The sequence below is a fragment of the Frieseomelitta varia genome, unplaced genomic scaffold (genome assembly GCF_011392965.1).
Source record: "Frieseomelitta varia isolate USP_RPSP 00005682 unplaced genomic scaffold, Fvar_1.2 scaffold_490, whole genome shotgun sequence".
NCBI lineage: Eukaryota > Metazoa > Arthropoda > Insecta > Hymenoptera > Apidae > Frieseomelitta > Frieseomelitta varia.
In genome coordinates this window covers 8,306-29,573 of record NW_025110246.1, presented here as the reverse complement: position 1 = coordinate 29,573, position 21,268 = coordinate 8,306, and the positions used below count along the sequence as shown (strand labels likewise).

Below are 21,268 nucleotides of genomic sequence, written 5' to 3'. Positions count from 1 at the left end.
GGTATCACGGTCTCGCCAAGTTTCCGAAACGGGAAGTCGGCTAAAACGAGCCGTGAAATCCTTAAGGTAACCCGCGGAATTGCTGACTGAAGGAGGAGATTACACGAGACGGAAGCGAGGGGGAAATGGTTCGAGGCGTTCCCCTCCGACGCGAGTAAATATTCTTCCTCGCCAGAAGAATCAAAAGCGAAAAAAGAGAGGGATGGAGGACGGCTGAGGAACAATCGTTCAAACCAGGGCATAACCGAGAGCGAATCTCGCGTTTTATCGAATATCGATCAGACTTCTTCGTCGTTGTTGTTTCTGCGGCTCGTCTCGCGTTTGATTTTCCACCCCTTTCGCACGCCCCTTTTGCGAAAGATTCAGCACGAATGAGAAATCAGAATAACGTGGAGGGGGGAGCGATGAGGGGGGAGGGGGTTTGTTTAAAGGGCGCGGGGAAATCAAGTATTTCGCTCGGTGTTTGCCGGCCAAACACGATCGGGCCGATCCTTTATGCAAACCGTGCTTTCTCGAATTATTTTGCTGGGGCCATTGCACACGCATGTGTGTACACAGGCTGCGGAATATTATATGATATATTTCCGACGGGAACAAAAGCGAGAAAGGGTGAACGCGTTCGCGTCGAAATGAAATGCTGCAATTGTATCGAGAAGCGTAATTATGGAGACCGTTGTAGAGACTAACCTCTTGCGCTGGAATGACGTGCACGTGGAGAATTTTTTGAAATTGTTCCAAAATTGTAATATTTCCTCTCAGTTTTAAGTACATTCAAGTAAAACAAATAATAAATTTATTACTTCTCGATAATTTCTTAATCCAGTGATACCGACGAGTTCAAAAAGAAAGCGACAAATTATTGTATACGGTCTGGTCACTCGTTATGGTACGCAATCAGTCCCTTCGAAACATTTCCCTTTCGAAAACGTGAATTCAATCCTTCTCGAAACGTTTATTTTCTTTGAAGATTCAACAACTGAGGATTTAAAATTGGTGTTTCTTTTTTTTATGAGCATTTATAATTTAATTTCTTGCTGGATACAATTAATATCAACCCTTAAGTATTATGGATCATTTGTGAGACTACCTCCAATTTTCATACATTCCTATTTCTCAGTATTATTTATTATTGTTCAGCTATATTTGGAATTCTTTATTATCAACATATAAAACAGAATAATCGAACCTGATTAATTATTACTTGGTAATTACATGCGAAGCACAGCTGTGAATTTTTGTAAATTTATGAGAAATTTGGAAAATATTTTTACAACGCTCAATGGAAATAATTTTCTACCTAATGTACTTTTTGATATAACTGTAATATAATTCTAGCAAGCTTCGATGTCTATAATACGTGAAGGTGAATGAAGATCGTAATATTCTCTACAGAAATTTACGCAGAGAATTGTGCAGCAAAACCTAACCATGTGCCAACATTGATTGACGATTACTGTATAATAACAATCCCCATCCTCCATTATCAAAAGCATCCTACAAGCCATCGTTTCGTACATATAGCAAGCATACAGGAAACGATAAAAACGGCGGATTGAAACGAGCCGATGCGGTGGATCATCATCGCGGAATATTTCAAGCATGTGTTCGCCAGCTTCTCTGTCCACACTCCGCTTCCCACGTTTCCCACGTTGCTCCCCCTCCCCCTCCACCCTTGTTCTTGTTGACTCAGGTCAGCCTTAAGGTCTTTGAAATTATACGACCGCCATACAGCGAACATCTCGTGACTATTCACCAAGTGTGTAACCACCTCGCCGCCGAGCAAGCAAGAATTCCGCTCACGGACGGACAGTTGAATCGTTTGATCGGCAGAAATGTTACGTAATATTCCTGGCCGGACACCGGGATCCTCTTCTCCTCTCTTCTCCTTATCGAGTGTGTGCCAGGCGGCGTCGCTTTCGACGAAACTGGTCCCACGACTTTCGCGTTTCACGTTTGGTTAACAGTCCGACTGATCGTGTTTCCTCCTGAATATCTTTAAACTTGGCGAGTTTCTTTCTCTTCTTTTTCTTCTTCTTCTTTTTATATTCTCTAGAGACTTGTTTGTATTCTCTAAAGATGTTCCGAGTTATTATCGGGACGCAAAAGTTACACTTTACAGTTGGCATAGTACGGGTACTGAGATTACGGAATGAAGTTGACACTTGCTGTAAAGGAAATTACGCGCGTGTGTTACATAAACTTCAAACTTCACCAGTTTTCTTCATATTCTCCGAAAGCTTGAATTTAACAGATGCTATTATCGCACATGAGTCAGACATAAGTGGATATTGAGATTACGGAATGAAGTTGACGCAAAAGAGATTATATCGAGCAAAGTAGTTGCAAGAATTTAAAGAAAAGTGACTTTTGAATTACCACGTCGTAGAACAACTTTGCGAACAATTATAAAAATCTTATTCAATTATTACATTTTTATAACGTATTCAAAATTGTCACGAATGTACGATACATGTTATATAATTACTATATCGTTCCTGTCGAATGTCTTTAAACTTTATATTCTCCAAATTTGCTTATAACCTCTAAAGATGTTTCAAAATATTATTATTATGCCCAAGTCACATGTTTATCTAAATTTATATATTATTGAAGACCTATTTTATTCGAACCCTATCTTCAATCCTCAAAAATAGCATCACTGGGTTTGCAATTATACGACTAATTTCTAAATCAATTAATAAAATTCTGTGATACATTTAATTTTATCTCGTATTTTACACTCTTCGAAAATTAGCACTAAAATGAGAAACAAAACGAATATTGAAAAGCCGAATATTTTATGTCGAACAATTTTCTGGCTTCGTAAGATTAGAAAAATAAGGAGGGTAAGAGTGACCCAGTGCAGGCAGATCCTTCATACCGAGGCGTGTTCGCCGAACCACGTTTCGTGAATACCAAATTAACACCTAGTTATCTTCCGACGAAGAAAGTCGTTTGCATGTTGCACACGGACTACCCTCTCACGTGCGTGCAATTTCATGCTGGCCAACAACGGTTATGACTTCGTTCCAGCCTCTGAATCTTGATTTTGAAATTCGCCAATGTCTAATATATTCGCTAATTAAATACCTCAGTGACGAAATCTTGAACAATGTCAACCGTCGTTATATACCATATATTTTTAATATAATAATATAATGTACCTCAAATAATGTGTAATAATTTATTTTAAACGACATTACTTCGTAAAGTGAATCTATATGTGTATTATATAAATGTCAATCAATATTTTAATTGAAATAATATTTTAAGTGAAATAATCATTTTTAGTGGGCAAAAGGAAGCTTTTCAATCTCTGATGCTTCAATTTTCTGTGTTTGAATTTTTAACGATGTGTAGCGTGTACAAAAATTCACTAAAGTTTTCGATCTTTCGTTTTTTTTTTTAATTTTTAACAAAACAATCGCTTTTGGAGTTACACAAAGGCGAAGGATTTTCAATGCTTCCAATATTTTTCTATTTTTTTAAGAACACTGACGTTTCTAACAATCATTTCCGGTGTTTGTAGAGAAAACTGTAATGTTTCTAAAGTTTTCAATTCTAAACTTTCGGAAAAGAAACTGAATTTTTAGATAAAGTGTCATTGCTTTCGGTGTTTCCAATTTTACTCTCAAATTTTTGTACTCTCGATTTTTAATTTTTAACTTTTTTCTAAAGTTAGACGTTGAAAGAAATTTCAATTAAGTTAGATGTTTTTTTATTAAATACTTTATTGAGAAACTTCCAGTGTATAAACTGAGCTGTAAAAAAGTCACAAATACCCCCAATTTTGCATCTTCTCCGAAAAGAAGATTGAAATTTTGCACGAGCTAATAATTTTCAATATTTAAACGTACCAATAAAAATTCTCGAAGCTTCAAATTTCGAATCCTTTCCGAAAAAAAGACCGGCTCTAAGATTTTCATGATTTTCTTTTTCAAACTCTTTCGCGAAAGACACGGCCAACCCGTTTCGATCCGTTGGCGATCATTCAATAAAATCAAGATCTCCGATACTTGCAGTTTTTTCCTTAGCTCTCGACGAGGAGGCGACATTGAAAACCGTGTCAGTGAGCTAAGTGCTTGTCTAAATAGCGAACTGTCGAGTGGAACAAAGGCCGCTTCCGCGAGCAACTAATTTTCAAGGAATCCGCCGAGTGGAATCGGTCCTTTGACGACCATAAGAGTGACTCGCAATTAAACGCAATGCAAATCTTCTCCTAAATGTCTTGGCGTTCCGCTCCGTCTTCACAGAGCGAAGATGACTCCGTAGAGTCTGCGAAGGAGCTGCTCTTCAACGAACAGAACAAGAACAACTAAAGGGAACAGGTCGATATAACAATTACGTTGTCCCAATTTTTAAATCACCTTAGCTAGCTAGCTCGACTTCTTTGACCGGTCGAACGAAACATCGTTTCGCCTTTCGGCGAGATGGAAATTCAATGGACGATAAATAAGCACGCTTTCTTATTTGATCTTTCGTTATTGGCTGTTATTGGTTGGAAAGAGTGGATAATTAACTCGCTATCCGCTTTGTACTGTGATGGATCAACGAGGATTCTTTCGTGTTGTCAGAGGTTGATTTGAATATTTCTAAAATTGTAAACGACGAACGATACATGAAATTATGTTTGTACAATTTACCATTGCGTTTAACAGAATTTTATGTATGATAAATTTTATATTTAATACAAAATATATATTAATATATTGTATAAATATAAAAATATATAAATATTATATAAATATAAAATATATTAATGTATTTTTATATTTACAATTTTTTATATTTATTAATTTATATATAAAATTATGAAGATTTTTACGCTTGCAAAGCATTTGTAAAAAATTACTTATATTTCTCTGCATTAAATATTAATTTTATATGTACTATATTTCTGTTATTATTAAATTGCATTTACATACTGGCAGTGAATTTATAAAATAACGAAAATAAAGTGAATTCGTGCCAAAAAATCGCGTGCCAATTGAATAGAATAAAAATAAAACAAACAGACGTGCAAACACGTAAAAGTCAATATTAATTTTCAACCTCGATGAAAATCAAAATTAATTTTGCTTTATATGAAACACAGAAAAACAAGAGAGATAATTCTGAATCACCTCACGCTTAATAACTAAAAGTCATCGAATCACATTCCCTCCTCCAATTTCTTTAAATCCACTTCAAACAATAAACTTCCAATTGATAAGAAACAAAGAAGAACAATCGTCAGACTCGATGCTGCGCGATCATACGGCAAGGAGGCGAACCGATTTAATTGACTCGCCGACCGATTTTCCGGCAAGCACGACGGAATTTTAATCACGGCCGTCTCCGACGGAACCCGACTGATTTATAAATAGTCCGTCTGCGTTTTCACGTTCTACGGGCGAATTTAAAGAAGCCGGTCGCCTTTGGTATACATCTACGACTAATTGGACCTGCTGGCTGAACTCTATGTTCCGGCGAACGAGCGGGATTCACGCGGAAACGAGCGGGAAAACGATCTCCCCCGTTTCACCAGCCCCATCGATCCAAAGTCCGATCAGATACTCGGACAAGCGCTCGCCCCGCGAATTTTCATAGAACACGTCCCGATTTCACTTCGAGTTCTCTCTTCTTGCTTTTATGTGTGTGTATATATATATATATATATTTTTCTTTCATTCTTTAGAAATATCCAAATCGATGAGTTAAATAGTGTAGTATCGACTGTATTTGTCGCGAATGATTTTGTCAGTTTGTTAAAAAACGAGTTGCAAAAGAATTTTGCCCTGAGAATTCGATGCTTCAGATTTGTATCCTTCTTTTCTAAGTGGTTCACTAAGTATAATATAATATAATAAATATAATATATAAATATAATATATAAATATAATATAATATCGTTTCGTACCACTGTAATCGACGATAAGATTTATCAACTCGTTGGCAAAAGAATAATTATTCATCGCAATATTATAAATACCTCAATTTCATTTATCACAAAATTTAGACGAAAGGCGTGATGATAAAAAAATATTAAACAAATCTTTGGAATTCATAATAAACTCCAATATTGAAAAATGGAAATCGAAAGGGACTGCGCATAAAAACGTTATGATCCTCAACGAGTTTAAATTAATCTTCAATGAATTAAAACATTATAGAAGTAAATCCTAGTTAATAACTGAACAGTTCAATCCTCTTTTGTTTCATCAAGAAAAATGCCGTGTCCTGTGCCGAAAATTGTGATCATCAATATTATTATTGCGCCTAGCAAACTCGTTTCCTTTATACCTAATGAATAAATAAACTGGAAAACAACCGACGAAAGTAATGAACCTACCAACGAACAAAGTAACATAACCAAAGTTGTTCGTAACAATAGACAAGATCGTCGTTGAACGTTTTCGCGACGACGCGTCCGATTATGCGACTGGCTAAATTTGTAACATGTTTCGCCGGTATTAATTATTATATTAATTATCGATATATCAGCACGGTCGTCACACGCGCCGGCAAATTAATAATTAAATGTATTCTGGCCGAAAGCGCGATCGAACCATCCTCCCCCCCCCCCCTCCCCCTGTTCAGAATTAATTTCCAACGTTGAAACGCCTAACGTCACGTAAACGGCCTCCGGTCCACGGCCGTTCGATCGCACGCAATTAACGTGATCAAAGCTTTATGAATCATTAAACGAGACTCGTCCACCAACGTTTTCACCAACGTGCACCACGCGTACGCTTATCCGTGCGGCCGATCGATCTCGTTTCTATAAATCTAAATTTCCACGCGAGAATTACCAGCGAACGCCCCGGCGGTAGGAAATCGCTTCGACGGATCGACGAGTCACCGTGAAATATAATAATAAAGTGTCTACTTAATAAATTCGAGATCCCCGGATAAAAATGAAACGGTGTCGGAGTTTTGCTTCGCTCCGCGCGAATCTTTATCGCAGATTTATGACGGGGGAGGGAAAAAATATTTTCATTGAAATCGGCTGATTCGCAGAGAGTTCGGGGAAGAGCAGAAGTTTCGACGTCCAAGGGAGGTGAATCATATATTACTGGGATTATAATCGTTGACAAATTTTAATCGGCTGAATTTCACGGATGTGTCTTTATTAACATACATAGGTACGATGGTAGACAGTTGTAATTTATTATAATTGGATGATACGCTTTGGGATTTTAGTAAGTTTAATTATAAACTTTGTTGCAACTATCTGAGAAGTTTGAGATTTTGTCGTTAATTTTCTTTAAAAAAAAGGAACGAGGAGTTAAAAATAGTTACACGCAGTTTCTCTTGTCGAACGAAATGCGATGGAACGACATTGGTTTTTTTGAGAAAATACAAACACAAAAATGTATCTTCAGAAATATTAACGTACGATTTCTTTTGATCAATTTCCTGTGCCTGTGAAAGTTTAATATACGCGAATGGTTCTTTGATATTTTAGAATTACGGACATCGTTAATAAACGATGAATATTTTCGATGAAAAATATCACGTCATAATTTCTTAAGGTAGTTATTTGCGCGTCTTTTAAAAATTAATGACATTGAGTTGTGCCTCACGTTCTAAAGAAACTGGATTTTATAGCCAATTCTCAGTTTAACCGCTTACTTCCTTGCCCTTGCTATTCCATCTATTCAAAATTAATTTCCCCTTGTAACTATCTCCAACGAGTTTTATTAGCGATCCAGCTAACAAGCTTGTCTTTACTATCCAATCTGTTCAAAACTTATTTCTTTACAGAAACCTAGTCTTTTTAACAATCTCACTATCCGCTTCCTTTCGTATGCCATTTCCCATTGAAAGCTAGTCTTTTTTAGCCATCGAATCATTAGACCCTATTATATACACACATATATATAGTAGAATATTACGCAACAGCGTAATTTCTATTCTCATTTGTAAAATTTCCCATTAACGTCACCCTTCCGCCGCATCCCCAATTTTCTCTAATTTAGTCTGCCATCGATCAAACCCACCCTGTAACCTTCAGCCGCTTAAATCCATCTCTCGCCGTTCTATCGATGAAAAGACCAAGGGGACATACCTCGGAGGAAAGGATGAGTGTACCACATACACGCAAGAAGAAACCAGACCGAGTTTCTCAGCCGATCGCGGAGGTAAACTATGCGAGGGGATCGACGCCTTTGCCATCCGACCATCAGCTGGCATTTAGTCAGAGGAGGAGACAAGAACCGAGCTCATTCACGTCTACGACGAGGAGCCTCAGCAGTGGACACAGAGAGATGCTTTGTACTAGTTTTTCCAGGCCGGCCCTTCACTACCTGGCATTATTATGTGTTCTTGGTACAGGTAATTAGCCCGGATGCAGCGAGCGCATACCGGGTGACCATGGGACACCAGGAAATCGTCGACCTACCGCTGCAACACGCTCGCCGCGATTTCCACGCTTCCACCACTTTTCTCTCTCTCTCTCTCTTTCTTACTTTCGTTTCTTCTTCCCTTTCTTTCTCTCTATCTTTTCTTTTCTTTTTTTTTTTTTTTGTTTTACGTTGAATGCTGGCTGTCCATTTGCTGCACGGTTTGATACAGACCATCGTGTTTGCCTTCTGATTTCTTTAAGAGTTAATTCAACTTATTTTCGAGACTTGCAATCGCGTGGATCGTATTTTTAATTGAGGTCGAGCATTTGCATTTGAAGTAACGACGTTTGAGAATTTTTTGCCAAGTTTGTAGATTACTTTTATTATCGTTTGTTCGTCATTACGCTTTTGCCTCTTTTTCTTTCCAGCTGGTTCTCTACGCTTGATACAGACATTGTTGTAATGGCACTTGCTATCTGCTTGCCACGGGTTATTTCATTCGATGTTTAAACGCGTGAAGATTATCGCAAGTGATTTCGAAACTTGACAATTCGCGTGACAGTGATAAATTATATTTTGATCGGAATTATGTTTCGAACATTCAGAGGAGAATGATGCGTGGAGGAAAATTCTATGCTCACTAATTTCAGTCACCTTACGATTTTTTTTTTGATTTTCTTAGGTAATTTATATTTATATTAATTTGCATTTATTTTTCTTTTAATTCAATAGTACAATTTGTACCAAGTTTGTGATACTAACAAACAACTCTAATAAATTATAATTTTATTAGTCCGATAAATCAGTTTCTAGTTTCCAGATCTTAAATCAAAGTAAAAACACGTTACACAATCTCCGTCAAGGAGATAGAAATAAAATTACGAAAATCTGGAATAATGAACAGAAGAAGGACAATTCGTTAAAGGGAAGAAAAGTGTAGTGAAAGGATAATACGCTCGTGACTGCTGGAAATTGATAGTGTTTTAAATAAGTCCTACACTCAACGAGTAAGATCGAGCATACCAAAATGGAAATATCGAAAATTTTAATTAGAAAGAAACTGTAAAACTGTATTGATCCCAATTTAAATTTCAATTAATGAATTAAAAAGAAAATCAGAGACACTCGTTGGTGCTTAATTTAAATTGAATTTCAGGCAATGAAATGCAACAATTAAATTTCATGTATCAACTTGATGGATGTAGCAGTGCAAACGATGAGAAAAGAAAGAAAAAAAAACACAACTGCTCGACGCAGAACTGAATTCCCCGTCGGGAATTAAAATCACGTAAATATCGATCGTTGCTCGAATATATTAATCAAACTTAAATATAAATGTCGAAAGCTTCTATGTGCCGATCAAAATTTGAACGCATCATTGAAACCTGACAAATCGTGACTAAAGGAGTGTCTATTCGTTCACACGCGTGCAAAAATAAATGAATCTTTAAATCTTTAATTCGCCCAGACTTAACTCGTTTGCGCCAACGTGCGAAATATTCTGCGAGTAACGTCATATTTATTGTCGCATGTTACGCTTTGCAATCTGACGTCTCGTTACAATCAGCGTTAATAGAATATTTAAATTTGAATGAAAGGGTAGCAAATAATATTGAAGTTTGAATTGAAATTTCCTTTGCTTTGAATAACTTTCGGTGAGGCGACGTTAGCATGAGATGACGTATCTCGAAGTTCTTGCTTTTTGATCAGTTACGAAACTACCTTGCCAATTCATTGCTAGAGATTTGTCAGCAATGCTACATTGCTGAAACTTATCAAAGAAACGAGAAGAACTTGAAGAATTCGAATTTACTTTCTACAGCCCCTTGAAATTATACAACAGTCGAAGTTTAAATTTTTAAGTTGATACAAATTTATCGTTGAGAAACTTCTGATTGATAGAAACTTTTGTTAACTAAGCTCGTTACAAGTTTCCGTAAAAGTTGTACGTAAAAGACGGCATATACTCGAACCTACTTCCGTCGCTCCATTTATTTCCTGCGTCGCTTCTAAAAACATCAAATGACAAATAATTAACAAACGTTACTGGCGTCAGGTTCCCGTGATACATCACCTTTGACATCGTCTTTGATTTGAAATTGCATCGTCGAAAAACTGTATGCCCCGCGACGCATATTTCAATTAATAAACGACCAGCTTCGTTTCAATTACCAACTCCCGGCAAGATTCGTTCCGGTTAGCCAACAACGAAGCAGCGTGGAAACTCGCCAAAAGCTGGCAAGATGACAGAATCGGGATGGCGTAAGAGGCCAGTGTGTTCGATTAAAACTTAATCTGGCATGAATGGAATCGACGGTGGCGGAGAAGCGGAGGGAAAAGATCAGAAGCTTTCGGCCGCGATTCAATATTTGAACCGGCCGTGTCACTTTTCTTTTTACATGAAAATGGAAACATTTCCATTCCATCTTCTGCCGAATCTCCAAGCCTCCCTGTCAAACACGAAAGTGAAAAGAGCTGAACCTTTCCAGCTGGTTAACCGCCGGTTGAAAACTCGTTCGAAAGTGTATTAATTGGTCGTTTACGCGGGGAGCGGAGGTGAGGAAGGGACCAAGGACGTCGTTTATTCCATTTCCTGCGCTCTCTTAGAACACGAACGAAACATGGGAAAAGGACGTCGAGAATTGAGAATTAAGAATTGAATGTCCGAGATACACGTCCCGATCACACGTTGAACGAAGTGGTGCAATTTTAAAATCCTACATTATGACGGTTGTAACAGGCACAATAATTAATATTCGTGGAGTAAATACGTTTCTTGTACTTTTTATCTGCCTGTCTATACGTTTGAAACATACTACGTGTAAGAAGACAGAGGGAATAAAAAAGATATGTTTCTTGGATTTTTGCAAAATCGAGAAGACTGACTCCGATGTAAAAATCAACGGAAATGTACCTGAGACGCAAAGAATAAAAGAAAATTATAAAATATTATAATATTGTAAAATTTTAAAATATCGATTTTAAAATTAACCCTGTGGGAAAGATACGTAAATGAAAAGCAATCGAGAAATAAACTTCCTAAATTCAACGAAACAACCTTTCTTCTACCCGTTACATTATCTTCTTCACCCGATCCTAATTTTCTAAAACTTCCCCTCTCCCCCTCTTTGACCAAAAATCACTCTCCGATCGAGTAGACCAAGTTAGCCCGACAACTGCGTTTCTTGTCGTCATCCAGACGATATTTACGAGCGAAAGCTCGATCAAACCATTTCCAGCATGCTCTTGGCCCCCCGTTTCCCGCCTCGTGCGAACTAGCGAAGGGGAGCTCAGTTCATCGAGGTCGAGTGTCGATTCGAGGGTAGAAAAACCGGGTCGAGGGGATCGAAACGACCCGCGAAACTTCGCTGGAACCGCGTTATATTATGCGACAGACTTTGCGAAGTGGCCATCGGGACGCAAGAAGCGGCGTCGTCCGGCCTCGCTGCATTACAGGGTAGCGTAGAAGTGGCTCTATCAAAACGAAGAACCGTAACAAGGAGAGTCCCGCGGGAACGTTAATTAAGCTAGAAAGCTCGTTTTCGACGTTGTCTGTCCGGGCCTGGCCAACTCGAAAATTCTCTGTGAATCCTCATCTGAGAAGAGGAATTTTATTCGAGGATAACCGAAGGAACTATTCTTGTTATTTGTCGGACGTTTACTTTGCCTCTTAAGTAATCACTTTCTCTCGAGACACGTCGGGACGATCGAGCTTGATCAGAATGATCCGTTAAAGACGGGACTTGTGACAATTGTTGTTTTTCATTTATTTCGTCAGTAGATCATTCTTCTTTGTGACTTTTTAATTTCAAAGGACCGTGAGCACGTTTCTTCGTGGTTTGAGATACCAGCGGATTTCTACAAAGTTAACATTTTTATGTTGAGTGTAAAGACAAAAGTTGAATAGAAATTAAATTGTTAATTTAAAAGGTTTGAATGACGAATTATTAAGAGATAAAAAATAAATAGAAGTTAAATTATTAATTAAGTTGAATAAGATTGGGACACATATATTTCGTTCCTTTTCTTTTTTTTCGAAATAAATAAATTGATATTTATAAACACTACATATGAATTTATATAATTATATTCTACTTCATCCACTAAATCCCGTAAACAAGCATTCTACTTTGAGTATATCTTGTATATTTTGTATTCATTTATTCGAAAGCTACCAAAAATAGTAGGTAACAAATTTTTGAAAATTTCGAGATAAATTTTAAGAATACTGGAAGAATATAAAATACCCAAACTAGTCATACCCTTTTTCAGTCATGTTTGTAAAAATAACAAAATGCATAAATATCGGCAGTTTATCGATAGTCCTTTCCCCTTGTGCTTAAGTGAACGAATCTCTGGTTTACAGATGGTTAACAGAAACGCGAGCAGAATTTCAATTTGACTTTTTTATAGAGTGAAGCCTGGGCGGCAACGTTGCAAGAACTATGAAGGTTAAATGGGGCATACAAATCGAACTAGGGAAGATTGATGGGAAAGCTGAGATCGATGGATAAAGAAGACGAACACGAGCCACGATACACGACCTTTCTAATTACCCTAAACGTAGGTCGACATAATTTATCTAGACGACGTCTTTTCCATTAAAACTTTGGCCTCTTGTATGAAGGGTGTCAGCAGATGAGGAAAACTGCTGAAGCGAGATGATTCCGGGTGAAGAGATTCGATTTTCAGGGGATGAAAATCATCGATCGCCCGTAGAGTTACGTGCTCTGATAAAATATTCATCGGAAAAAAAACATGTCTTCGTAATTGTTGATTAATTGGTATGCTGGTATAATCATGATAGATGCAAGAGGATAGATGTACGAAGGACTATGAACGAATAAAAGGATAAATAAGAAGAATAGATATGTCAGCAAATAAGGACACGCACAAGGATTATGAAAAAGTCAATATATAAAAAAGGACGTGTAAAAGAGACAAGTGTGTGAACAAATAAAGAGATAAATATAAAAGGAAAGGAAATATGTGAACAAATAATATATGAAAAGATGAACGAGAAAGGAGACAAGAACAAATATATGAGAAGAACATAAAAAAGACGCACACATAAATGATATATAAACGATGAAATATATAAAAGAGAAAAAAAAAAGACAGATATAAAAGGGATGAGCAAAGGAAACGACAAACATCAAGAAAAGAAATGTACGAACAAATAAAAAGGCAGATTTATGAAGAATAAATATAAGACACGGATATTAAGTTCTAACACCTAATGCCTAATGTTGGTTCGCTAGAAATATTAAAAAATAAATTTGCATACAGCTGTACCGTATATACAATTTTCATTTCTATATATAACGATAAATATACTCGAGTAAACGACAATTTCATTTAAATTATAAAAATTGTGTGATCCATGATGAAACGAATGTATCAAAGACGACGTAACCTAAATTTCGAGCGGCAATATAACGCGTACGTACGTACGTGTGCTACACGTGTGAGGTGCACAAGATCTCAATTTGAGAATCAATCGCGAATCCCCACCCAAGTTAAAAACTAACCGGTGTGAAACATCCGGCGAAGTCTCCTCCGGATCCGGCGATATATCTCGCCGGGAGCCAGATGTTTGGCTGCATACGCCACCTTCAATAAACCGGAATAGTTCCATATCGGTGGAACGCTCGGCGTGGCACGAGAGAGGCAGTTGGCACAGGATCGTTCGAAAATAAGAGGAGAAAGCCCAAGGAGACTCGGTACAGTTCTCCTAGCGAGAATGATATATAGATGCAGAGACCCTGGCTCGGACCATGTAAGATTCATTCGTTACGAATCAACCGATAGTTCGGACACCGAGGAGAAAAGAATCACTTAACCGATCGTCGAGGGAGCGGACACATGCGAAATCGAATTCGAGCAAGGGCGGATTCGCGAGAGAAAGAGAGAGAGAGAAGAGTGGATCGACGTCGCAAGGGATAATGGACATCGGAGAAAAACCAGTGGAATCTCGCGAAAGATCGAGTGGACGAGTACCGTGAACGACGCGTGGATTTCGTGCGTGACGGGTGACGGCTGTGAAAAAGGAAGAAAAAATGGTTGAGACTCGAATGGAGGAGATGTGGCTTTGATTTTGTTAACCATCGCTGTGTAGTGGGTGCTAGATATTTTTGAAACGATTCGTAATGAAATGATTCCGAATGAACATTTGATTTGAACAGTTTTCGAAGAAACACAGAAATGACTTTTTTTTTAAAGTTTCAAAATATCTAGTGTCCGCTTTCAGTTGCATCAACGTTAAGGGCACGAACACGGTGGAGAATATTAGGAAGAAAATTAAATTTTTTAATTTAGAAGAATCTAAATACGACACTATAATTGGTAACCTTGTGAAAATCGTGAAAGCTAAATGGAACTAGAGAAAATCGCGAATCAAACGGGATCAAGTTTCGTGAAACTGTAAAAAGAAAAGATCCAATCAGTGGAAGCCTCTTTAATGAAATCAAAGTTCGAAATCAAATTCAACTAAATAAGATTGATCGATGGCGGACGAAAGAAAATTTAACATTGGTAATTTTTTATCAATGTTTTATTCTAAGATTACGTTGTATCTACTTATTCACCCTATGAAATATAACTCTATCTTTGTCTAAAGTTACGCTTTTAAACTTTCTTCTGTATATAAAATATCTATAAATATTATGCAATATTATAAATATTGTAAATATGTAAATAAATATTGTACAATATTGTAAATATATAATATTCATATAATTCAAATATTGTACAATATTGTAAATATATAATATTTATATAATTTAAATATTGTACAATATTGTAAATATTGTACAACACATTCATATACTGAACATTAATGAGCGTTACTTATTTTAAAAAAAATACTGGCAATCAATATATTTCCGTAACTGTTCGTAATCCGAGAATTAATCAAGGGGATGAAGAGGGAGTAGAGTTTAGTCTTTTAGACGAAATTATTGCTGGAAAAATATTATAGTGAAACGAAATGTCTTGTGATATTTGTGGGTTCTTGCGATGGTACACATAGATCGGTCTATGGGATAATGGAACAGGATGGACGGCTATTGATACGCGTTTCAGTGTTCGAGGAATGGATATGCATCGGCTTAGAGACTGTGGAATGTGGAGTATTTAGTCTGGAACTTAGATTGCTTCGTTAGATATATGAACGCAGGTTCTTTTGTTAAATATTATCGTTGTGACAATCAATGGTAGTAACAAAAATTACGATCAAGCAGTAAAGTTAGTGCATACTTGTGTCATTATTAAATGAGCAATAAAAATTTCGGACAAGCAAAATTTTTGAATTTTATCAAAACCATAAAAAGAATTTTTAGAAATTCTTCTTCGATTTCTTCAAATCCTTTTAACTTATTTCTGTATTTTTGTGCACGTTGAATACGAATTTAATTTATTTAGCTTTGAGCTTGTGGAAAACACTGCAAAACATAGCGAAGAGAAGCCATCAATCTCGAAAATTTTAAATAATTACCACCTGAATTTCACAAAGTGACAAATTTTTCGTATCACGACCGTCGCACCGTTAGGAATTAGTAATAACGTCAGTAGCAACTTGAAAATTTTCATTTCAACCTCTTGCGCTGGAAGCGAGAATCTTTTGTCCCAAAATTGCATTATTTTCTCAGTTCTAAGTATATTTAAGTATAAGGCAAAACAAATAATAAATTTATTATTACTTCTCAATAATTTCTAGTGTCGATTCCAGCGATATCATGCCGACGAAAGTTCAGAAAGAAAGCGGCGAGTTATTGTATACGGTTTGGTCACTCGTTATGGTCCGCAATCAGTTGTTAAAGATACATCCAGAAACAACTTGGCCCCGATAATTCACAAAATTCCCTCGTTGTTTCCCGCGATATACACACATATTCAATTACAGCGAACAGAACTGCGAACGCGCCAGAAGATATAACACTTTCCAGAGCACACAACGTGGAGTCTGAAATACATTTCCAGAAGTTTGAAACGCGCGGGCGCGAGCTCAAGACTCGCTGCAAGACAATAATTCCGCGTGCCGGAAGGGGGACAAACGCGACCCCAGCGAAACAGCTAAAGTTCTTAGGACATTTACAGCGGCCGTATAACGTCGAAAGCGTGCGGTCTGCTAAGGTACGTAAACTCCCTCGTTGCTGCTTGGCCCTATCGTTGGAGCCAACTATTCTTGGACGCTCGCGACGCTTAACTGCACACGGTGTCCTTAGTTGAACATTCAAACGACGATTCCACCGGATCGTTAACCGTTGATCGAAAGTTCGAGAGGTGAAAAACGAGAAAAAACGATCGTAAAATTCCGCGTCTGAGATCGGCCGGCAGATTATAATGGGAGAGGGGGAGGGGACGAACAAAATCGCTAATTGTAATTTGTATTCGTCACGCTAGTTACATACGTTCAGATACATTTCCATTCATTTTAACTCAGGTTGATGGTAAAAGAGGTTTCGCGCGTAGATATATCTAGTTTAATCGAATAATCACATTATCGGATAACTACTTATTATTTTGTTCAAATAAATGAAGAAGATTTCGAAAAATTTCATTGTTTCATACCGAAAGTAATGAAACAATAAAATATTTATGGAAGATTAACTTCACTCACATATTGATATGAGAAATTACACTGAAGTGTTTTAATACCGATATGGTTTAAGATACTTGCTACTTTGTTTAAATAAATAAAGAAGATTTCTGCGAAAGTAATATCCGTATGTAACAATGAAAAATATTTATAGAAGATTTTAAATGTTTAATTCTTCTAATATTTAATCGCTTTAATCTCTTGCGCCGGGACGACGTGCCACGCGCGTCGAGAATTTTTTGTTCCAAAATTGCAATATTTTCTCAGTTTTAAGTATATTTAAATAAAACAAATAATAAATTTATTATTTCTCAATAATTTCTACCTAGTGATATCATACCAACGAGTTCAAAAGAAAAAGAAAACGACGAATCACTGTATACGGTTCGGTCATTCGTTATGGTCCGCAATCAGTTGCCAGCGCAAGTGGTTAACAAAGCTCTGAGAAAACAATTATAAATATGCATCACAAAAATTAAAAGATAGGAACGAGAAAAAGAGAAACGAATTAGCGACTCTAATCTAACACTTCTAAACGCCTAATCTCAACCATAAAAGGTTCCCCAAGAAAGGACCACCCTACCTAGTCAGGTAGTCAGATACTCGTAAAAGACAAACGAACCGTGTTTGTCGAGCCTTGAAAAAACTTAGAACACGATCGATCAATCTGTATATGACGGATCGATCGTTCCGCGAATAGATTCCGGTTAACGTAATCGCACGTCGGTACGTTAACCCTGATCCGATGGAATTGCGCAACGAACGATCCACGGATCGGAACAATGCCATGTTTCGAATCACTCCCACGAAGACGATGTGGGAAACACGCGTGTACACGCGTGCTTTCGTTTCTGACATCTGCCGATGGTCTACCATGGACTTTCTTCTTCGAGAATCGATCGATGTAGCGGCCGACAATGCGCCGTTTCGTTTCTTTGTCCTTTTTCCTCCGCCTTGTTGTTCTTTTTCGCTCGTTTCTCCGCCAGCGTCTGATCGCCAGCGATAAACTCCGAACCGTAATGAACGGGCTACGCGAACGAGGAAGTATTACTTCCCTCGTTACAGATCCGCCGCGTTTTAATTAATCCTTCGACGCGCCAGAACGGAGAACGGTTCGCCAGAACGGAACGAAGGTGGTGCCGGAGAGAAATCTTCTTGATGTATTCTTGGTGTTCGTACGTCGACTCCGGGCACGCCCGAATCTTTCGCGATTTTTATGTTACTTGATTCATTTCTGAATCTGACGATGGATCTCATTTAAACTTGGGACAAAGATATTCCGATTTTATTAGGATTTATCAAGAACATAGTGAAACATAGAAGAATATTAACTTTGGATTAAAATTATTAATTTTAGAATTTTTTATTTAATTGAATTTTGCTGTTAATTTCTATCGCGTATCGGAGAATGTAAGATACGAAAAGAGGTTAATTTTTCCATAAATTGTAAAACTGACAACGTAGTCAACCTGTTACGGTTGTAAAGGATGAATTCTAAAATGCTTCATCGTTGAAAATTACTTAATTTCGAATCAGATTTTATTGGAAAATAACCACCATTATCAAAGTTCGATGCATTTTTTTCTTTTTTATTTGTGTCTAACTAATGAATTAAAAATTTCGAACATTTCTCAATCCTGAACATAACTCCAGACGTAATTATCAATTTGAAATTGTTTGAATCAGTTTTCTGGACAAATTTCTCTCTTATAATTTACGTCAAACAGTACGACTTGCAATTTTCAAAATTTCGCTCGGTTCATTCTACAAAAGAACGTGTCAACGCCAATTGAGCTTGCAGCTTGCAACTTGTAAAATTTGGTCCCTGAAACACCCTCACTGACTAAACTGCCTAAATACACATTACTAAACAATATTTAATACTTCAAAAGAATCTTCACTCACGTCCAACATTTTACCTCGACAACAGCTCAAATTTATCATCCGCAGTTCATTTCGAAAACGTCAAATCAAACAAATCCCAAAGAAAACACCACTCACCCGGTTTAATCTGCTGAGGTTTCGCCCCGGTCCACGAGATATCGAGCATTACGAGCAGCAAGACAGCGAGGATTCCTCCCAGGCTACCCAGAGACATCCTGTTCTTCCTACTAGCCGACATCCACCCGCGACAGACGACAGTTTTCCAACGATTTCACTGATGACCCGTTTTTCCAATTATCGATCGATCGAAAGTCAAAAGCCGCGTTGAAAAAAAAAAAAATATATATATATATATATGTCTGTCTATATATAGAGGAACACGTTATCGACTGGACTTTACCGATCGACCTCGAGGTTCACCCGAGGTCGTGGCACCACGACGAGGACGAGGACGAGGACGAGGACGAGGACGTGGACGAGAGATAAGCGTGCAACTCTCGCAAGGAGGAGAGAGAACTGCGGCCTCCGTAGAGCGGCTACGAGAGACCAGGCGAGGATCGAGTGAGTGAGGATGGACTGACAGGCGTGCGGGCGTACGCACGAGTCAATGAAGTGAGTGGTACTCACCCGTAGGAGCCCTCACCTTACCCAACCGAGACCTCGTCCCCTCGCCTCCTCTCTCGCACGCATCTCCCTTTTACCTTGGCTCCCTTCTTTCCTCTACATTTCTTCTTCCTCTGCTTCTTCAACTTCTTCATCTTCTTCTTCTTTCTCTTCCATCTTTGCCGAGGATGCTTCTTCGCTCCTCTCGGACCACGCTGGTCTCTCTCCTCTTCCTCTTTATCCCAGCCGCACATATATCCCGACCAACGATTCGCCGTTTCTTCGTTTCTCATCTCCTCTCCGCCTCCTTAATCCTTTTCTCTCTTCTTCCCAGTTGGCCACTTCTGCGAGTACGCGGGTCGGTTTTTTGCTCGAGTGCAGACGATATATATCGAACTAGGACCACTAATGAATCCTTCTCGTGTCTCTCGCGTCTTTGGCAAAATTCGAACGGTTCGATCGAAATTTAATTGTTTATGACACGCGTGCGTTTTAATAGTGATTCTTGTGCTACTACGTAGGGTAATTTATACACGGATATAAATTAAAATTGTATTTTTGAAATTTATTATTAAGCTGTTTTCCAATCATTTGTGATTCACTGTGTGTGGGCGTTATACTTAACAATAGTGATTCTTATGTTACTACGTAGGATAATTTATATATATTTATATATTTATAATTTATATATATATATATAAATTAAAATTGTATTTTGAAATTTATTATTATGTTGTTCTCCAATCATTTGTGATTCACTGTCAGGGGCTGAGCGTGAATTTTTTGAATCATTATGGCCATTCCGTAAGCGAGTAACTTGGTAACTAACTAACAACAAAGTTTCCTATATTTTTTTTATAATTCTTCGTCCTCTTCTATCAAGTTCTCTATTTCGATTATATAAAATTCCCATAACAATTTTTCTTCCACTTACGGATCGATCAGGTGTTTTTTTTAAATCTCGTGTGACTTGAGATTCGAATGACTTGGAATTGAATGGAACACTTCAAGCCTAGCGAACAACAGGTTCACCGGTAAATTGCCTTCAAATTGCTTGTATCTAGACAGCTTGATCAATATGCTCGCTATCATAGTGGATTAGAGAGCAAGACGTCCACCGCAAATTGGTTTGATACGGTATGTTTAGTAATCCAAAATATTTCTGTCACTTTCAAACAATAATTGTCGCAGAATTCGTGAATCTTTTTAATCAAGCATACAATTTGCATATTTGCTATTATAATTCTAGTGAGAATGATTATTAATTTTTGTGAGATTCTCAATTTATCATATACACGTCTTCTTAATTTTTATCCACGGATTAATTAACATCCATGAAAAAACCTTCTTTTTCTATTTTAAATGTACGTAGACCTCCGTGACTGACAGCTGTATCTTTATTCGAAGATAATATGACGTTAATGGCGAACGTGTTACTCCGAACGAAGTGCTTTATTGCACTTCATTCTCTTTGATACGTAATTCAGGATGTAGTTAACTCGTTTTGCTCCCTCTTCTTCATCAGGCTTCATTTTAGATCAACTTTGCACCTTGTTTTCAACCACGTACTCATCCTCGAGCCTAATCAATCTGTGTATGTCCTTGAGTTTATTAGGAGAAAGTTGTAATTTTTCACCGAGAAATATTTGAAAAATAAAATTAACGAAACAGAGAGAAAGAGAGAGTGTGTGTGTGTTTGACTCTCCTAACACGTTCTGTATCATATCGTAACTATCGTTGATCCACGATTGTTGCCGGAAGTTGCAACTCTATTAGACGAGCAAATTCTAGGAATTTAATGCGAGTTAAATTGCCGTTTTTCCCTAATTAACCACTCTAATCTAGCTACTTCCCT

The 21,268-nt window shown here is 37.5% G+C and overlaps 1 protein-coding gene across 1 annotated transcript in view; it reads right to left on the bottom strand.

The window, feature by feature from the left end:
• LOC122533040 (mucin-5AC) overlaps positions 1-19,416 on the bottom strand; it is a 65,595-nt gene extending 46,179 nt beyond the window's left edge. Inside the window, exon 1 of the mRNA XM_043662377.1 lies at positions 18,928-19,416. Coding sequence (XP_043518312.1) covers positions 18,928-19,048 — 121 coding nt within the window. The 5' untranslated portion in view covers positions 19,049-19,416. The remainder of the gene's footprint in view (positions 1-18,927) is intronic.
• Positions 19,417-21,268: the final 1,852 nt, after the last annotated feature.